At 32.2% G+C, this 21,168-nt stretch overlaps 1 protein-coding gene across 1 annotated transcript in view; it reads left to right on the top strand.

Moving 5' to 3' along the window:
- The window catches only part of LOC126893234 (ATP-dependent Clp protease proteolytic subunit-like), a 31,457-nt gene extending 10,976 nt beyond the window's left edge, over positions 1-20,481 (top strand). The window contains exons 3-4 of the mRNA XM_050663214.1: positions 15,711-15,828; positions 19,753-20,481. Coding sequence (XP_050519171.1) covers positions 15,711-15,828; positions 19,753-19,986 — 352 coding nt within the window. The 3' untranslated portion in view covers positions 19,987-20,481. The remainder of the gene's footprint in view (positions 1-15,710; positions 15,829-19,752) is intronic.
- Positions 20,482-21,168: the final 687 nt, after the last annotated feature.

The following is a 21,168-nucleotide window of genomic DNA, read 5'->3' as shown; positions in this document are numbered from 1 at the left end:
TTCATCCATTCTTTGTATATCTCTGAGCCAGAAAAGTTGTTTCTTTGATAAGTCATCTGTGATTGTTTGTTTGATCCCCATTGTTTCTCTAATGTATTTGTTGGTAATCATTTCTCTTCTAGATCTTCCTGCTGTTCTTCTCCTCAATTTTCTTTGCACTCAGTGTTGCTAGTGTTCTTTCTTCCACTGGCCATACCTCACAGCTGTATATATTTTTTTTACCTCCCAATTTATTTACAATCTGTAAAACAAGTTACAATGAGTAAATGTTGTGACCACTAGTGTAGGTGACTTGGAGAAAATAATTCATTAATCATTTTCTGTACAAATATTTTACATAGATATAAAATTGTTTGTCTCTGGGAATTACGGCATATACTGGGTTGGGATAAAGTATGGAACTAAGCAAATATCTTTGAAATGAAAAGAACAATATTTATGAAACTTAGCATGCAAGTACAGTGATACAAAAGGCATCTGATGACATATTTTTTGTTACTACTCCACTTCCGGTTTCACTGGAAATACCCTTAACTTATTTACTTTTAATAGGACACCCTGTATATTTTTGCAGATTTTAAAAGAACTTGTTATTTTTAATTCATACATACCAAATTTGGAAAAAAAATTGTTAAAAAGTGTCTGTAGATAATTTTTTCTATTAATACAACGTAGCAGGAAATAAATGAGTACCATCTATAATCTATACTGTAGGTAGACTAAAATTGTTGTTTACATGCACTGCATGACTTATTTGAATTTAGTATAGTAGGTAACTGTTAGATACTGAACTAATTGACAGAAATAAGTTGTATTAAAAATGGTTCATTTAAGTGAAAAAGATCGTATTGAAATATTAATGATAATGGGTTATGATGAATTTTCATTTTTTGGAGGTGAATTATCCAAATCGATGGATTGAATGTAGAGGATTCATAGAGTGGCCTGCTAGTTCTCCGGACCCCAACCCGTTAGATTTTTTTCTTTGGGGTTATCAAGCATCACATGTTTACGTTAGGCGACCATTATGCTTGCAGGATTTGAGACAAAGAATAATTGATGAATGTGAACTAATACGTGGAGAAATCTTGCAAAGAGTGACTCAGAAATTTATTTATAGGCTTGCACGTTTTCAGGAGGTGAATGGCGGGCATTTTCAACATTTGAAATGATTTTTTTTATTTTTATTATCAGTGGTCTAAAATAAATTAACCTATTTTTTAACTGTAAAGAGGTTTATTTCTTGTTTTAATAGTTTTTTCTTCCAAACTTGCTATGTATGAATTAAAAATAACAAGTTCTTTTAAAAACTGCAAAAATATACATGGTGTCCCATTCAAAGTAAATAAGTTAAGGGTATTTCCGGTGAAACCGGAAGTGGAGTCGTAATAAAAATATGGCATCAGATGCCTTTTGCGTCACTGTACTTGCATGCAAAGTTTCATAAATATTGTTCTTTTCGTTTCAAAGATATTTGCTTGGTTCCATACTTTATCCCAACTCTGTATAACTAAAATCGCGATGGTAAATCACTAGGTGTATTTCGTCTAAGTCTTCATCTGACTGGTTGTCTCATCAGGTTTCTGGCTAGTACATTTGGATCTTGTGTCAGTCTGTCTTCATATTTGTGTGCGAAGTTAGTAATTTCTTCTTTTACTGTTGCAATTTCTAGATCGCATCTAATAATATTATTTGCAACATACCATGGGGCATTTGTGATTATTCGAAGAACCTTCGACTGGAACCTCTCCAAGATTTCGATATTGGAGTTTGATGCAGTACCCCAAAGTTATATCCCGTAACTCCATATTGGCTTCAAAATTACTTTGTAGACAAGTACTTTATTTTTCATCGAAAGTAATGATTTGTGACCAATCAGCCAATATAGATTGTGTAATTTGAGACCAAGTTGTTTATGCTTCATAAAAATGTGTGTTCTCCAGTTTAATCTTTGGTGTAGGTGCATTCCAAGGTATTTGACTGTTGCTTGGTGTTTTAGTTGGTGGTTGTTGATATATACAGGCGGGCAGTGACCTTTACGGTTTGTGAAGGTAATATGAAGCGACTTTGTTTCATTTGTTTGAAAACGCCACCGTTTTAGCCAAGTTTGCAGTTTGTTAAGGCTGGTTTGCAGAAGTTGAGAAGCTATCCGTGGGTCCTGATGTACTGACATAACTGCTGTGTCATTTGCAGCTGTATCTCAACAAGTTCAGTACTTATCGTGATCAATACAGTCGAGTGATCCGAGGAAAGGTCAAAGCAAGATTCAATTCTTTGCAATCTTTTTGGAATTCCTTTTGTTATGCAGAAGTCAAGTAGATCTGGTATTTTGTTCATGTCGGTTGGCCAATAAGTAGGTTCACCACTAGAAATATATGAGTTTACTATTCATAGCCGTTAGAAGCTGTCATCCTTTTGGGGTGATTAATCTTGATCCCCAATGTGTATGTTTAGAGTTGTAATCTCCTCCAGCCAGGAATCTGTTACCCAATGTTTTAAAAAATTCTTTAAATTGTTCTTTTTTTATCTTGTGTATTGGTGGGTAATAGACTACAGAGATTGTTAGTGAGATAGCTGTATATAGGGATACTTTTCATTATAGTCTCATATATCCTCTTTTTGCTGATGCATTGGTTCCATAAAATACTGTTTAACATTTTGATAGCTTTTCTACCTGCCATATTTCTTTCTCTTATGGCTTTGTCTAATGTTCCATGATTCTAAATATTCATACCTGAGTATTTGTAGTCATAGCAGTGCATTATTTTGGTTATGTCATCTAATGTGAGATCTTTTTGTTGTCCTCCAATGCAGAAGTATTCTGTTTTCTTTTTATTGACTTCTAGACCCCATAATATATCATACTCTTCAAATAATTTTCATGTCATATAGTTTAAAACGTCATAATCTTGGGCCACTATTATCTATCTACTATACCGGGTGGTGAATTGGAAAAGGGGCCATAGGAAACTCAATGTAAAATTCTAAATTGTTGAATTCCTGCTTCCCTAATCATTTTACATCAGAAGTCATGAGAAACTATTTGTAGAGGATTAAAATCTGTATTAAAAACAAAAGTTGAAATTGTTCTACGATTTAAACTGAGTCCAAAATTTTGAAAAATAGAATACATTTGCCATACCTAAGTAAGTGCGTAGAAGTAAGACCACACGTTACTATTTTTGACAGTACGCAAACTATTGACAAACTAACTGAGGACATCTTTTCGACTTTATTGTTTTTTAAACAATAAAAACGATAAAATAAAAATACTGACAGTTCAAAATATTGTTGATATAATAATTTCATTGTGACCGAAGGCAACCTTATACACATTCTTGCACTGTGTGTGGCCTAAATTTGGCAAATACTTTATATATACAATTTAGATACAATTTATTATATTTTACAAAATTTTGGAATGTGTTTAATTCGTAGAACAATTATAGCAATTGTTTTCAATAAAGCTTTCAATCTTCTACAAATAGTTTCTCATGTCTTTTGATGTAGAATAATTAGGGAAGCAGGAATTCAACAATTTAGAATTTTACATTGACTTTCCTATTGCCCGTTTCCCAATTCACCACCCTGTATGCTATCACCAACTAGTGATATCTCCATTGTTCTACATTTTTGTTTTCATATTTTTGTATTTGACCCAAATATTAGAAATAATTAAAAAATAAGTTTTATACGGTTTTTCTTCCATTCCTCATTTTATGTATGGTAATTGCACATTTAATTAAAATGCATGGTGAAATTTGTATACCATGTTTATTTATGATTTTTATTTACTTGTGCAATTGTTCCTTCAAATATATTTAGAGATTAACTCAGTATATAACAAAAACTGGCTAATACATTCCTATAAAGATATTCTAGAAAACAGTCAAAAGTTTGTCAAGTATTCCGTAGTTGCTCGGCAGATAATGAGTTGAGTAGAGGTTCTGGGATTTCCTTGATTTCTGATGTAGGCACTGCAGACATGACTCATTTTTGGTTTTGCCAAATGTACTACTGTTATATGCCTGTATTGTGATGCACTGCCTCTCTTATATTTCACCTTCCAGTTATAGTAGAAGATCCGAACCTAAGTCGACCTTCACCGGGCTGATAATAGAATGAAATATATTTTATAATCAATTAAGTATATTAGAAAATATATTAAAAATAGGTTCGCTAAAAAAATCCTGGACAGACTATTTTTAATTATTTTTTGAAAAATGATTTTTATTAAAATATTGCAATATCAAGATAATAAGAAAATTTTGTCCTGACTGAAAGTGTGAAACGTATAGAATGTGCAGCTATTGGGTTGTCCATTATTTACCTGGCGAACTACTGGGTTGGCAGGTATAAACAGGTATGTCGATGCCAGTTACTTTCACTTGATTGGATAATAGAAAAAATTTTATATCACCATAAGCGCTGTTTTATTACGAACACGTTGATATAGGGTTGTCTGCAAAAAATTCGGTCCTACTAGAGGTTTGCGAATTTTAAAGATTTGAATTTTATCACGCGTGGAAATGTATGACAGAGGTAAAGATCCGAGGTAAATATACAATGTAATAATAAAGGACCCAACATCGCAGTCGCCTGTGATGGGACCCTGAATATAAGAAAGTGCGCATGCTCGGTATGTAAACTGTAGAGGGGAGAGGTACCTCGACTACCCTCCATATAGTACACAGTGCGTATTATTTTGGAGTAGCTATAATATTGGATTGCATCGAAAACACGTGTTATTCTGTATTATTGTGATAAAAAATGACTAAAAAGTGTTTTTTGTGTGGCTCGGACGAGTCTTTAAGTGATTTTACTGATGAAACTTATAAAAATTGTTCGTATAAAAAAACTATATGGAGGGTAGTCGAGGTACCTCTACCCTCTACAGTTTCCCACATAACAATTTCATGTTCTTAGTAGATTCATAGAACATACTTTTCAGAAAAAGTATATACTGAGAATATGCGTAATTACCATTGCGAATGTGCAGAGCACATACTGAGTATATACTACATTACAGTACTTAAACGTTCTATGTATATAATTAGAATGTACTACCGCACTTCTTTTCAGTATATACCAAGAATGTTCTTTTTAGAACATTCCAAGGACGTGCTATAAACCTTCTATGTGTATACTTAGAACATACTACCGCACATCTTTTTAGTTTATACCAAGAAGGTACTTTTTAGAATATTCCAAGGAAGTGCTATAAGCCTTCTATTTATATACTTAGAACGTACCTACTACCGCACATCTTTGTATGGGAAGAATATATATATTTTTAAGAATATTCTAAGAAAGTGCTATCAAGTGCTATATTGCTTAGAAGTATGTTTTCAGCATCACCTAATCTCATCTTAGGTTCTACTGGTTCTACCAAATACTTATTATATTTACATATTTTAATTGCAAATGAGAATGTAGTTAGTACCTACATTCTACAATATTACTTAAAAAGTAAGTACATATTTATAAATTTTAGTCATTTATATAAATCATTATATATTTAGCTAAACTAAACTATGCATAAGTAACTAAAATTTATATAATACTTATATGTACTTACCTATTTAATGAGTTACCAAAATAAATTATATTTTATGTATTTTGAAGCACCGCAAACAAAATAAAGATATTACAATAAAGATATTATATGTATGTTCTTTAGTCCTAGTACTACATCATTCGTCTTCATCCTCAACACTGCATAGATCCATAGATGATACAAATATGTTTTCTTTTTCATGTTTTACGGTTTTTTCCTATCCCTGATCCATTCAGGTAAGAAATGGTCAGATGGGGGATATGAATGTATGTATTGTGGAATAACATCGGTGGTCAGTGTTGCCAAACGGAGAGAAATTTCCCTTTTTGCGGGAATTTTCAACATAAAAGGTGATAAAAGGAAAAAGTTAACTCAAAAGGTAACTTATCCATTCCAAATTGTAAAATATTAAGAAAAAATCAAAATATTTGAAAATAATTAAACATATCTTCTCAGATTTTGTAAACAGGAGGGAAGTTTTTTTTATAAAAGTGGGAATTTTTAAGGTAAGTTGACGGAAAAAGCTTACTCGACGGTTGGCAACGCCAAAGCCTTTGGTTGTGGTTTATTTTATATTCTAAGGGTTGTGCAGTTTGGCACGTTTTGGTTCTGCGAAATGTACCTAAATTCAAATTCCAAGGATATAAAAATACTCATGATTCATGATAAACTCGAAATGGTAAAGTCATTTCAATTATGAAAACGAATTTTTAATAGTATCTATGTAAACGTTAATACAATTAATGTTTAAACTTTTTTACCATACAACAATTTTGAAATGAAATTGGTCCAATACTACCTACATACATAAATTTTATTAATTATTCTAAAATATAACGAAGTTGATAAACTTCCTATACTATACATACATATTATTTTTAAGATATTTTAAAAGTATCTACTTATAAGTATGTGTTAAGAATGTACTTATAAGTATGTGCTAAGAATATTCGATAAAGGTATATTCTAAGAATAGTATCTACTTATAAGTATGTGTTAAGAATGTACTTATAAGTATGTGCTAAGAATATTCGATAAAGGTATATTCTAAGAATAAACTTTTACGAATATTCCGAGTTACTACGTACACGAATGTACTCAGTATATTCGGTACGAGAATATACTTTAAAGTATATGCAAAGAACATGAAATTTAGAATGTTTTTTAAGGTACATGCTATGCTTGTACTACGCATATATTAAACAGAATATACTCCGACGAATGTTGGTAGTATATGCTTAGAACATGATACGAACATCATTGTTATGTGGGTTACATACCGAGCATGCGCACTTTCTTATATTCAGGGTCCCATCACAGGCGACTGCGATGTTGGGTCCTTTATTATTACATTGTATATTTACCTCGGATCTCTCTGTCATACATTTCCACGCGTGATAAAATTCAAATCTTTAAAATTCGCAAACCTCTAGTAGGACCGAATTTTTTGCAGACAACCCTATATCAACGTGTTCGCAATAAAACAGCGCTTATGGTGATATAAAATTTTTTCTATTATCCAATCAAGTGAAAGTAACTGGCATCGACATACCTGTTTATACCTGCCAACCCAGTAGTTCGCCCAGGTAAATAATGGACAACCCAATAGCTGCACATTCTATACGTTTCACACTTTCAGTCAGGACAAAATTTTCTTATTATCTTGATATTGCAATATTTTAATAAAAATCATTTTTCAAAAAATAATTAAAAATAGTCTGTCCAGGATTTTTTTAGCGAACCTATTTTTAATATATTTTCTAATATACTTAATTGATTATAAAATATATTTCATTCTATTATCAGCCCGGTGAAGGTCGATTTAGGTTCGAATCTTAGACTATTATAAATTTGCTGTGTTTATTATCGGTGGTAAAAGCTTCAGGTATTTACAGCACTACATATGCCTTGGGGAGGAAGTAACAATTCATTGTTTTTGAAGGATATCCATCAGAATAAAGCAACACAGTAATATACAGGGTGTTTCATTAAGAATTGTCCATATTGTAACTGGAGAAACCTTAGCACAAAATACGAAGATTTAACCCAAAACACTTAAATAAAATATTCTTCCTTACCGAGATACAGTGTTACAAATCTTCTACAATGATTTTAGCCCGTTGTTTTAATGTTTTTTGTTCAAACTTGACACACAGTTTACTCATGTAAGGATACTTTAACTAGTGTTAAAAGATAGTTTTCCGCTGTTACTAGAGGCGTGCTGTAGGGATATATACTTCATTTTCGCTCCTTTTCCCACCTTAAATCTACGCCACGGTCGTAATAATCATTTCAGCGTGTTTTTTTGATTCTTCGTTACTTTTTACGTAAAGATCATCCTTTTGTCTCAATGCGATAGAGTAAGTAGTTTTCAAGTTATTTGCGTTTTATTGTAATGGATTCAATAAGATTATGTATTTTAAACACATAATTCTATTGAATGTAGTTTAAAATACATAGTCTTTGGAATCCATTATCTTTAAATGCAAATAACTTGAAAACTACTTGCTCTATCGCAATGAGATAAAAGGATGATATTTACGTAAAAAGTAACAAGGAATCAAAAAAACATGCTGAAATGATTATTACGACAGTGGCGTAGATTGTGAGTGGGGAAAGGGGGAGAAAATGAAGTATATATCCCTAGAGTACACCTCTGGTAACTGCGGAAAACTATCTCTTAACACTAGTTAGAGTATCCTGACATGTGTAAACTGTATGTCAAGTTTGAACAAAAAATATTGGAAGGTGTTAAAACAATGGGCTAAAATGATTTTAGAATATTTGTAATAAAACACTCTGTATCTCGGTAAGGAGGAATATTTTATTAAAGTGTTTTGGGTTAAATCTTCGTATTTTGTGCTAAGGTTTCTCCAGTTACGATATGGACAATTCTTATTGAAACACCCTGTATACACCAGTCTCAGAAAAATTTCTTTAAGGTACTAGTACACTTTAGAAAACCGAAAATAATCATTTTTTTCAAGAATTTTTTTCTTAGAGCCTTTATCAAAAATGGACATAAAACTTCTTACATATTAATGTCTAACTCTTAAAGAGTACAAAAAATATATCTGTTTTCATTTATGCACGTACACTAATATTGTAAAGGGCGCAAAAGTCGAGGCCTCCAAAAATGATGGCGGACAGTTAATCTCAGGATTGGAATATCTGAAACAAAAAAATCGTACTCCATTTGAAAAAGGAAGGTTACTTACGTGACAATTTACCACAATTTGACCAAAAAATAAATATTTTTTAACCATAAAAAACTGAAGAAAGATGGGCGATTTTTTCAAATTTCCGTAAAATCTCTTTTTTGTGGAAATTTTCATTAACACTGGTAAATTGTCACGTAAGAAACCTTCCTTTTTCAAGTTCCGTACGATTTTTTTATTTCAGATATCCCAATCCTGATATTAACTGTCCGCCATCGGAACCACTTTTCTTCGAGGCCTCCACTTTGGTGCCTTGTACAATATTAGTGTACGTGCATTAATGAAAAAATATATGTTTTGTATTCTCTAAAGCGCTGGTTTCCTCGAAAGCGGCACCGACAAACAGCGATCATAGCACTGCGATGAATTACGTCAGATTACGGTGAAAAATTCAAGGTTCTTCACTGCGGCAATGGAATGTGCAAGCTCAGCAAGCGGTGGCTTCCAACGCATCTTTGGAAACCAACGCTATTATTTTGCATGGTACAGTTTTTATTGATGTCATTCATCGCGGTGTTACGATCGCAGGTTGTCGGCACCGCTTTCGAGGAAACCAGCGCTTAAGAGTTAGATATTAATATGTAAAAAGTTTTATGTTCATTTTTAATAAAGTTTCTGAAAAAAAAATCTTGAAAAAATGCTTATTTTTGGTCTTCTAAAGTGTACTAGTACCTTAATCAAGAATCAAATCCAGATTTTCCAACCCATGGTTTATCTTTGGTAAACAAAGTTTTTTATTAGGTTATAATTGCACACAACTTTTCTCAAATCAGTTATGTTCTAGATTGATTAATAACTACATAGATACCTCACCTTTAGGTAAAATTAAATTCAGTGTTAAACTCCATCCACTTACACCTCTTTGCCCCTCAAGTCTAAGTACTAACTGGCTGGACGGTGGCGATATTTATTGAAATTTTTGCCAAGATTGAAAAATAAATTTGAGTTGCTTGGCTGGCGTAATAGACAACGATATAAGGGTAGTATTCAGCATTTTAACAAATAATTTTAACGCGATTGTAATCTCTATTTTGGAATTCCGATTTTACTTCAGATAAAACGCTAAAAATTGATTAATAAAAATAGTGAAGAGGTTTCTTAAAAATTATTTAATTATTAATACACTACAAAAAAACAACAAAATAGAAAATACACAATAAAATTAGCAGTGATAATTCACATGTAAATTATTTTTTGCAATTTGTAAAAGAATGATATTTTCAGAACTAATGCGAAATAAACTATTTGAAGTTGATATACAGAATTTCTTTCCAGATCTAACCCATTCACCCCAGGTAAAATATTGCAAAACCTCCGAATTTTAAAGAGTCCATTGGATTGGCATGAAATTTGGTATACACATATATCTTGATAAAATAACAGGGAATTTCCAACATATAAATAGTTGAGGGCCATCTGCCTAGGAACAATAGGTAAAAGCTGATAAACGGACAGGATTAGAAAGTTTAAAACATCACTAATTAGATCATATTTCAAAACAAAGTAAATAAGTATATTTGAATGTTAATTCTTTTCAAACTAAGATAGTAAAATTAAAATTTTAGGAAAAAAAGATATTTATTATTTCTTGTTCTCAAGAACTACTTTCATTATTGACAATATCGAAACATTTTATTATTAAAAGTCGAGAACAATTAAAAACCACGTTCATATTTATATGAAAGTGCTTTAAAAATGAAGGTATATTACTCTTGAGAAGAATTAATATTTTTTAACAAACTTGGTATACGACTCATAATATTTGACATCTGATTCTTTCATTTTGAGTTTTGGGACATGCAAGTTTTTATCAATAATACATTTTTCCCTAAACTGAATAAAAATGTTTCCATATGATTCCAAGGTTTTAAGACATACTGATATTGTTTTCCTGATATTATAAAATACTTGTTAATATCTACTATATATACAGTGAGCACGTAAAGGTTGGAATAAATTCATTTTCTCGAGAATGGACGACTTTGGAAAAAAATCCCGAAACAGGTCAAATTTTGTTTTTAAATTACGACTTTTTGGCATATATATCATATTAGTGACATCACCCATCTTGGCGTGATGACGTCATCAATGATTATTTTAAATAAGAATAGGGGTCGTGTGATAGCTCATTTTAAAGGTAATTTAATTCTCTATTCAGTAATATAAACATTAACATAATTATTTATACAGAACGTCTAAAAAATTTTTTTTAATTAAATTTATTGATATAAAAAGAAGAATGTATTTTATTTATTTAATTCAAAATATATTTTACTGCTCTCAGAAAACAGAAAAAAAATGTTTATTTGAAAAATAATCATTGCTTTTCGCTTAAATTAAATTTCAAACTGTCAAGAGGCAAGTGGATGGCTGCTTTAATATTGAATTTAAGCAAAAAACAATATTTATTTATCAAATAAACATTTTTCCTGTTTTTTAATAGCAGTAAAATGTATTTTGAATTAAATAAATTACACACATTCTTCTTTTTATGTCAGTAAATTAAATTAAAAAAAAATGTTTTTTTGGACACACTGTATAAATTATGTTATTGTTTATATTACTGAATAGAGAATTGAATTACCTTTCAAATGACCTATCACTCGACCCCTATTCTTATTTAAAAAAATCATCGATGATGTCATCACGCCCAGACGGGTGACGTCACTAGTATGATATATATGCCAAAAAGTCGTAATTTAAAAATAAAAATTGACTTGCTTTGGGATTTTTTTCCAAAGTCGTCCATTCTCGAGAAAATGAATTTATTCCAACCTTTACGTGCTCACTGTAAAGCTAATAGTGTAGTTTAACATTCAGTTGAGTCCACGATTATTTACCCGTGCGTCATTAATACCTGACGAGATAAAACACATACTTTTGATCTAGCATCATTCTTTTCCACGCATGAAACTAAAGACGAACCAGCTACCGCCTGTTATTAAGTAAAAACACATGTTTTTTATGAATGCACTAGACTAACTCTATTGCGCACAATAGAGAAAAAATTTTCTAGAGGGTTTTGGTTCAGAAAAGATGTTAAAAGATATGACACATTATATTATTTTTGAAGTTCCTCCCACAAACATAAAACTGACAAAATGGTCCACTGAAAGCCGTGTAGACAGTGAATATTATTTCTCTCTTTCTGAGTTTCAAAAACTTTAATTTTTTTAAAATATTCTAAACCTGCTTTTAAGTTTTCAGTTGACTTGCTTAAAGTTGACATTGGCTTTCTGTTTGGATTACTATCACTACAATATTTGCTGTTAAGACCATCAAAAATATTATTTATAATTTTCAAAAATTCGGCAGTAAGAGAAGCCGTTTTGGTGTGTAACTGCCCTACAGATATTGCTGTTGATATTGCTGAGGCAATTGAGTTGGAAAAAATTTATGCTGCTAATTTTACACGCATTTTTTGAAAATTATTAGGGTTTATATGAACGTTTGTTATTTTCACCATGCATCGTGCTCTTACACTGGTTCTATCGATGTTATATGTGTATTCAATATCTTGCCGCGATATTTGTTTAGAATCGGCAAAAAACGTCAACTGTTTGTTAAGAAAATTATTTCTTAGACTTTTTAATAAGTGGGGTGTATCGAAAACAGTGAAAATCCTCTGATTTCCTATTTCTATTGCAGGCTGATCCTTACATGCGCCTAACAGCTGTAATTTTGAAACAACTTCAACTACAATGTTTTTTAAGTTGTCGCTATGTATTGGACTACCTGTAGCAAGCCGCGCATCATGAAAACCAGACCTGTGTTGACAAGTTTGTTTGTTCTTCCTAAAGCACCTAAATCTTGAAACCCTTCTATAATGTCATCTAATTTATTGTACTCCAATTGTTTTTTCAAAGAAATTTCATCAAACATTAACACACAAATTTTTTCCCACTCATCCATTGTCTCTGCTTTTTTCTTCAACTTGTCAATTAAGGAAATGTTTAAACCAGTTCTTAATTTTATGACACGCAACCAAGTTTGAATTGTTTTTACTGAAGGTAATATAAAGTTAAGAGATCTAATTAAAAATTTTTAACAACTAGGGGACTTATAATAAATGGCCAGAGCTAAATCCTTTTCATTGTGACTCCATTGTGAACGAGTTTTGTGTGAAAACTGCATATTAACAAAAGTGTGCACGTATATGCTTTTATTTTCTAACAGTACCTGTATCATGAATTTGGTTGCCGATTTTCTGTTTTTTGTTGTTCTTCTACAACGCTGACTGTTCTTCTGACGGCACTTCTTCTTTAAAACATTTACTTGATACTCCAATTTTTTTACCTTCTCCGTCAATTCAGTTTCAAGTTTTGTGGGCAAATTAATATCAAAACTGGAAATATCACTGAGACTACTACTTGATATATTATTATTTGTTCCATCGTTTCTTTCAAGACATCGGGCGTAAACACACTTATGCGTTACAGAGGCCATTTTATCTATTATCCTTTTTTTTAATTCTCCTATAACTTGTCACAACACTTGTCACAGATAATACACCTATAGGGTAAGTTCGGCCCTGACACTACTCCTACCTCCTCGCAAGTCAGAGAGAGAATGAGAAATCTCGATACGGTTTTCGAGTAGCGCAGCGTTTCTCAACCTTTTACCCTTTGCGACCCAATCTTCCATAATTATTTTCACCGCGCCCCCCCCCCCTAGTTCAATAATTTTGACAAAAAACAGTAAAATCTTACTTTTTAGTATTAGCCGTGTTCGTGCTGCATGCCCCGAGTATGCCCAGAGGGAGAACGCCTGCGCATTACGTTTTCGGAGGGCAATATTCGACCTTATTGAACGTCCAATTTTGTAATGCGCAGGCGTTCTCCCTCTGGGCATACTCGGGGCATGCAGCGCGAACACGGCTATTGAGTGCTCTTTATGATTATAACTCCTATTCAGTGTTCATGTGTATTTTATTTTTTATTTTGTCAGAATTTTGTTTTGATTTGATTTTAGTAAATTAGTTAATTATGTTGGTATATTTTTTTATATTCTTACGCCCCCCCATTACAAAAAGCGCGCCCCCCTAGGGGGGCGCGCCCCACAGGTTGAGAAACGCTGGAGTAGCGCCATCTAGTTGTTGATACGTCTTTCGGTTACCAAGAGGTGAGCTATCTAGTGGAATATTTATAATCAATGGTTCTAGCTTGTGCTTTCAGTAGTGTAGTGTATCTCTTGGTCGTAATGTACAACAATGATATATTGCCATCTTCTAAACACAGTATTTTACCAACTCTAGGCGGTTACATTTTTGTTGTGAAAATGAGTTGAGAAAATTGTCTTTTTCATATATTGCTACTAATCAATATGCGCACTTTATGGTATTATGGAAATTTTTTCTTGTGGTATCTTAATGCAATTTATTATTTTTATTGGGACTAAGCCACAATTTGATTTTAAAATAACTTTATTTTAATGTTTCGATTTCCACTTTGGAAATAAAAATGTTAAAATAAACTTATTAAGTAAAATTGTTGAAAAAAACAGTGTTGAACCACTTCTCTTGAGTTAATTCCACTATTAAATTTCAATAAGCTATTTTGGGGACCTAATATCACTATGTCATTTTAAATATCGATACCTAAACTCCAAAACCTCTTGTTTTTGATTGTTTTTCCTATTTTGGTCTTTATGTATATAATACACTGGGGTGAAAAATTAACCGGACACCTTAAAATAGGGTCATTTTTGATGTCTCAGATTTCCTGAACCTGTTGTCCGATTTAAGTGATGTTTTTAATATATTATAGCCTTTTTCTTTAACAATATAGCTGTAATAGAATAGCATTGTTGCTAAACGGTTAAATTTTCATTGTATACCGGGTGTACCAATCAAACTGTGTTTTTTTCTCAAAGTTTGCATCACCCTGTGAAATATTCTAGCATTTATAAAATACTGAAATTAAAATCCAACTATAGCGTCATATTTTCTCAATATTTTGTTTTTCGATTCATTCCCTTATATTAGTCCATAACAAAGTTAGGAATACTTTAACAACTAGCCATGTTTTTCATCAATACAGGGTGTTTTTAAATAAGTATGGCAAACTTTAAGGGGTAATTCTGCATGACAAAATAATGACAGTTTGCTTTATAAACGGTATGTCCGCAAATGCTTCGTTTCCGAGATAGGGGGTGTTGAAACTTTTCTTACAAACTGACGATTTATTTATTGCTTTAAAACCGGTTGAGATATGCAAATGAAATTTAGTGGGTTTTAAGACGTCGTTATTGCACATTTTTTGTCATACAATTAGAATTTAATATGCACCATTGGCGTGCATACGGGTAATATGCCGGTTCATATTACCCGTAAGCGCGCCAATGGTGAATATTAAATTCTTACTTGTGCTTGATGATGGTGTAAGTCTTAGTTGATGTTTTTTAGGAGCTCCAGAACCAGTTTTTCTTTCCGCACAGTCCCAGCAGGCTACAACGCATATGACCATTTCAATTGATAAATTGAATTTCTTGAAACACCAATACCACGTGCTGTTGTAATTACAGATGTCCATTTCTCAAATAACGTTGAAGCACAAACTTTCTATTCATTTGTGAGTTTCTTTCGCCCCTTAGCTTTTTCTTGAATTTTTCAAAAAACTTCACATTAACTACTTGTATAAAGCCAACTGTATGTACAGTACAAACGCACAGAATAAACTAAAGAAAATAAGCGGTCAGTAAACAACAGGCATCTGCTGACGCAAGTATACATCATCACCTCTCCCCTTAAACGCTAAACAGGCTCAGACAGAATGCGTGCAATTTTTCTTCGAATTTAATGATTTATTTGGGAATGTAAAGATTTTATTTGCCGGCACTGTAGAGTGTAGATATCTAGTTAGTTGGTTTTAATTACTTAAAAAAAATAGTTATCTATTGTGTTCATCATTATAATGATTAAATTTTCTTTTAAATAGGTGTGTTGGACAAGCTTGCAGTATGGCATCATTATTATTAGCTGCTGGTACACCAGGTATGAGACATTCCCTTCCAAATGCTAGGATTATGGTACACCAACCTTCTGGTGGTGCACAGGTAAGATTACTAATTTCCTGTAGATTGACCATAGATATTCCCAGATATTATGTACATTCCCAGATATTTAATACATTTCATTTCTTGTAAAGCCCTTGATCCAAATACTACCATTAATTATTGCCACTCTTCTTTTCTTGTTATCACCATATAACTTGATATAACTTGATTTATCTGCATTAAGGGTAAGTTTCTAATGATCTAACCATCCCTTCACCAGCTGTAAGTCAAATTCAACATCATTTTTTGTCTGGTTGGGGTTTTTGCTAAAGTATACAATGCAGATATCATCGGCATACATTTGTAGTGTACTTCTTAATGGCAATATTAAAATTGAATTAGTATAAATCAGAAAAGTATAGAAGAAATATAGAAATAAGCTTAAAGAAGGAGAGGTATAAGATGATAAAAAAGAGGAACAAATCAAAACCATGGATGAAACCATCAGATGTAGATAGTTTTCAGCAATGTATTTCCGACATACTTAGTAGTCCTGAAGCAGAAAGTAATATAAATGACTTAAATAATAAATTAACAAAAATGCCTTAGGTACTTGAAAGTCAAAACAAATTCTGTCCTAGAGCTCAAAAAGAAGAGATCAGCCGAAATACAAGCAACTAATGCAGAAAAGAACAGAAATGAGAAGCGACACGGAAACTAAAGCTGACGAACTACAAAAATTAAATAAAGAAATATTTTCGGTATTTGTTTGTAAATAACCAAAATAGTATAACACTAAACAAAGACCCCACAGAAAAATACCGAAAACAAATTAAACTAGCCATTGAAAATTCAAAATCAATACTAAATCCAACAGAACAGAAATACCTTAATATTATGAACCCACAACCCCCTAAATTATACTCTTTTATTAAACTACACAAACCTGACCACCCAATAAGACCTGTAGTTTCTTTTTATACAGCTCCGTCATATAAACTTTCAAAAAAACTGTTAGATATTATTACAGAATACACTAAATTTTCACCTAAATTCACCGTATAAAAATACACTAGAACTAGTTAATAAAATACAACATTTTCAATTGCCCAACAACTCCAGACTAATTTCATTTGACGTAAAAAATCTTTTTCCTAGTGTTCCTCCTACAGAAACTTTTGTTTTAGTTAAAAACCTTTTAGAACATAATAGTACAAATCCGATCATTGCATCTGAAATTTTACACCTTCTTGAAATTTGCATAAATCAAGACTATTTTGAATTAAATAATCAAATTTACACAAATAACAGTGCAGGACTTATTATGGGTAATCCTCTAAGCCCATTACTATCAGATATATTTATGAACCAACTTGAAACAACAATTTCTAAACACCCCGTATTTAAACAGTTCTTATATTGGTGGAGATACGTGGATGGCATACTAGTCTGCTTTACAGGAACTAACAGACAAATTGACCAATTTCTATCATACATTAATTCACTTCATAGTAATATTGAGTTCACAATAGAAACAGAACAGAATAATTCCATAAACTTTCTAGATGTAACTAACGATTACCAGACTACACAACAAACATGAGTTCTCTGTATATCATAAACCTACCCATACTGACACAACTATACACAATTCATCATCCCATCCTACACAACACAAATTAGCAGCCTACCATAGCATGATACATAGACTGACAGAAATTCCTATGACAAAAAATAACTTCGAGACAGAACTAAATATCATTAGACAAATAGCAGTAAACAATGGCTATAACGAACAAACAGTTAACAACATTTTAAACCAAAAACTCCATAAGAAAGCCTTGAAATTAGTGTATCCACCACCACAGAAAGAACCCAGTACCTTCTGCTCTCTCACATATACTGGCAAAATAACAACAAAAATAGCCAGATACATAAAAAAAAAAGATACATAAAAAGAACCAGCTTTCAGAACTAACAACAACTTAAGCAAACATATTAAAAACAATAAAAGCCGAAAGAGAAAGCAACTACAGAGTGGTGTGTACAAACTAACTTGTGGTGACTGTCCGAAAACTTACATCGGTCAAACTGGCAGAACTTTTGACAAACGGATAGCAGAACACAAAAGGGCTTTCAACAATAGAAAAACAGACACTTCTACATACGCACTTCACCTTCTAGATCATAATCATTCTTTCAATGAAGAGTTTCAAATTCTACATATTCAAAATAAAGGCCTTAAGCTATCACTTTTAGAATCAATGGAAATTAATAAATTGAAAAATACAGATATAATTCTGAATGACCAACTCGAGACAAACAGCTCCCCACTCCTCAACCTCTTCAGTTAAAGACTTAAAAAGGCAAACACATTGTAAAATATATCACTTGAGAAAGGCACTTTGCCGAAACAGCTGTAGTAATAACATAGTTGTAACAAATTTTGTGGAAGTATAGAAAACAAACGTTTTTTAGTGTTTTATTGTGAGATAATCTCATATATGTTTTTGGCATTCATGCCTATTCTGTAACTCATTTCGATGATAGGATAGAAGTAATGAAAATCGAATAGAAGTGGCCAAGTCGAATAGAAATAGTCAAAATCGGTATTCCATAACTCCCTCGGAATCTCTACAATCGGAATAGTGAGTAGAAATGACTTCGACACCATTTACCCTGTCGAAATTAGATTTCGATAATCGGAATTGTGTTTGACGCAAGCACATTGTATTTTGTTTTGACGTTTATATTTTATATCTACTAAAAATAATTTATTACTGCTTATTTATCATTATTTATAGTATTTTTCTGTGGTGGTATTTACTTAGGGAATTGTATATTTAATTTAGACATGTACGAGTATGCATCAAACCTAACCTTAAAATTGATTTGGCATCCGAAATTCAGATTCTGAATGCTGCATGTTTGCCAATCATAGTGTTGTCAAACATTTTTTGGATATTTCTTGTATAATTGCAATCAATGGCATAATGTACAAGAATAGATTGTACAAGAACGTTTAAAATATAAAGATATACTTATAGCGTTGATTGATAAATATAGACAAGACGCCGTTTTTGGGAAAAGTTATCAGTTATTTTAGCTGGAATCAAATCTTAAGATTGTATATATTAGTAATATCTTACATTATACATTTTAGCTTCATTTGTCTTTTTTATTTATCAGTTTATCATCTTTTTTATGACAATTTTAATTAACTTTGATTTAAAACCATTTATCATCTTTTGAGGTTTTTGTTTCCAATATTTACACTAACATTTTATTGTTTACTTTTCAAAACTTTTCTTTTTTGTTATTTCAAAACTATTTTTAAAAAAGCAACTGTATGTAATGTGATAATATGAAAAATTGAAGATATGGCAACGGTGTCATATTTAAAATTTAGAACCAGTAACAAACGGGTCACAGAACATTAATTTCGCTTGACAATGCGGGGTTGCCACCCCCGCTTGACCGCGTGAAATAGAAATTGCCGATTTCGATTTAACTTGCTTACGATGTGTAACATGAAAATGACGCGATAGATATCAAACATTCCGATTTCGGGTAATTACGATTCGACTTAGTCATTTCTATTAGATTTGTTAAAAGTTACAGAATAGCGCTGATTAAGGAGTTACAGAGGTCCAAATGTGGATTCAGATCACTGATGTTGAAGCAAAAATATAGTTCCATTGGAGGCAAAAAGACAAGGAGGAGGACCAAAGGACATGGAGAGATGGAGTAGAAAAGGATATTTTAAGAAGCTAAACGTTGTCAATTGGAAGAACATACGATAAAAAAAATTGGAAAAAAATAGTGAACCAAGCTTTAAGCTTACTAAACTTGTAAAGCTTTCAAAATATAATGTTAAATCTTATGCAGCCAGTAAAATTGGATGGTTCCTTAGTCAGGAATTATATTAAAACATTGCAAGTTTTTTTGATACTTTATTTTTAATAAAATTGTTTTTGTTTTTAGGGCCAGGCAACAGATATTCAAATTCAAGCACAAGAAATTATGAAATTAAAAAGTCAAATAAATCAGCTGTACGTTCGACACACCGGACAAGACTTGGCTGTTATAGAAACAAGTATGGAAAGAGATTATTTTATGAGTCCCGACGAAGCCAAAAAATTTGGACTGATTGATAAAGTGCTTGTGAAACCTGCCAAAAATGAAGTAGAGTCAGCTGAAGCTGAAAGTGTAGAATAAATAAATTTTTCATTTGTGTATATATTCTTAGGCTAAGGCCAGACAGGCGATAATTTACGGCGCCGTAAGAGCAGTAAGCGCTGTAAAATGAAGCGGCAGTAGCTGCAGTAAAAAGCATAGCCAGACGGGGATGTAAATTACGGCGTGTCGTGATATGTAAATACAGTGTTTTGGTCGTTGTTGTGGCTAGATGAGCTACAAATTTGGACCCAGGTCCATTCGTTTGCAACACACGCCGAAGATGGGCCTGTTCGATGTTGCTGTGCGATATTTTACAGCTCAGTCTGGCCATCCACTACTCTCACCGTGGACCCATTTTCGCGCTTCATTTTACGGCTCTTACGGCGCCGTAAATTATCGCTTGTCTGGCTTTAGATTTATAATAAGTTACAAAGTTCTGTTAATTTCTTGTTCTCATTATTTGTATTTAGGTATTTGTATTTTCATATTAGGCAAATTTGACATAGTTTAATATAAACTCTCTTTTTCAAACTATTTTATTTCTTTATTTTAAAAAACTATTTTTGTTAAGTCCTTTGTACTTAAAGGACGTAAGTATTTGTAATGAAATAATACTCGATGTAAAATACTTTATTTTAAAGAATTATGCACATGGTTTCCATTTTCTGTCGCAGTATTAAGTATATGACAGCTGTCGTTCAGATGACAGTAGTACCAACCTACATTCATGGTTAAGGGAGTTTTACACGAACATAACACCTCCTCCCTTGACCATGAATTACAAAAGTTAACTAGAAGTAAAAGTACTTACAAATTCAGTCTGGTAACAGGTTTTCTTACTCTAGTGGAACGCCTTAAAATGGGTTCCTCAGTTTCAGTTTGAGCCCCAGGTACACTATTCGAACTTTCCATATTGTTTGAAATTTCGGATTCATCAGTAATCACTTCGGTAGGTGGTGGTGAGACACTGTGCTCTGGAATTGATGCCTCCCTCGGAATCAAATTGTGAGTAAGGGTATCCGGAATGTAACATGTCGGATTATTTTGAGATGGAGTATATTTCCCAATTTGCCGTATTTGGTCTACATGACGTTTCCATGTTCTACCATCATCTAACTGAATTAAATAATGCAATAACCCTAATCTGAGTACAATAATGCCAAATTGCCATTTAGAATGAAAATAATCCCTCACGGAATTTCCCTCAGCGCCAGAATCAAT

The sequence above is a fragment of the Diabrotica virgifera genome, chromosome 10 (assembly GCF_917563875.1).
Source record: "Diabrotica virgifera virgifera chromosome 10, PGI_DIABVI_V3a".
In the NCBI taxonomy this organism is placed as follows: domain Eukaryota; kingdom Metazoa; phylum Arthropoda; class Insecta; order Coleoptera; family Chrysomelidae; genus Diabrotica; species Diabrotica virgifera.
The sequence above is the reverse complement of the archived record's forward strand: the minus strand, read 5'-3'. Positions and strand labels throughout refer to the sequence as shown.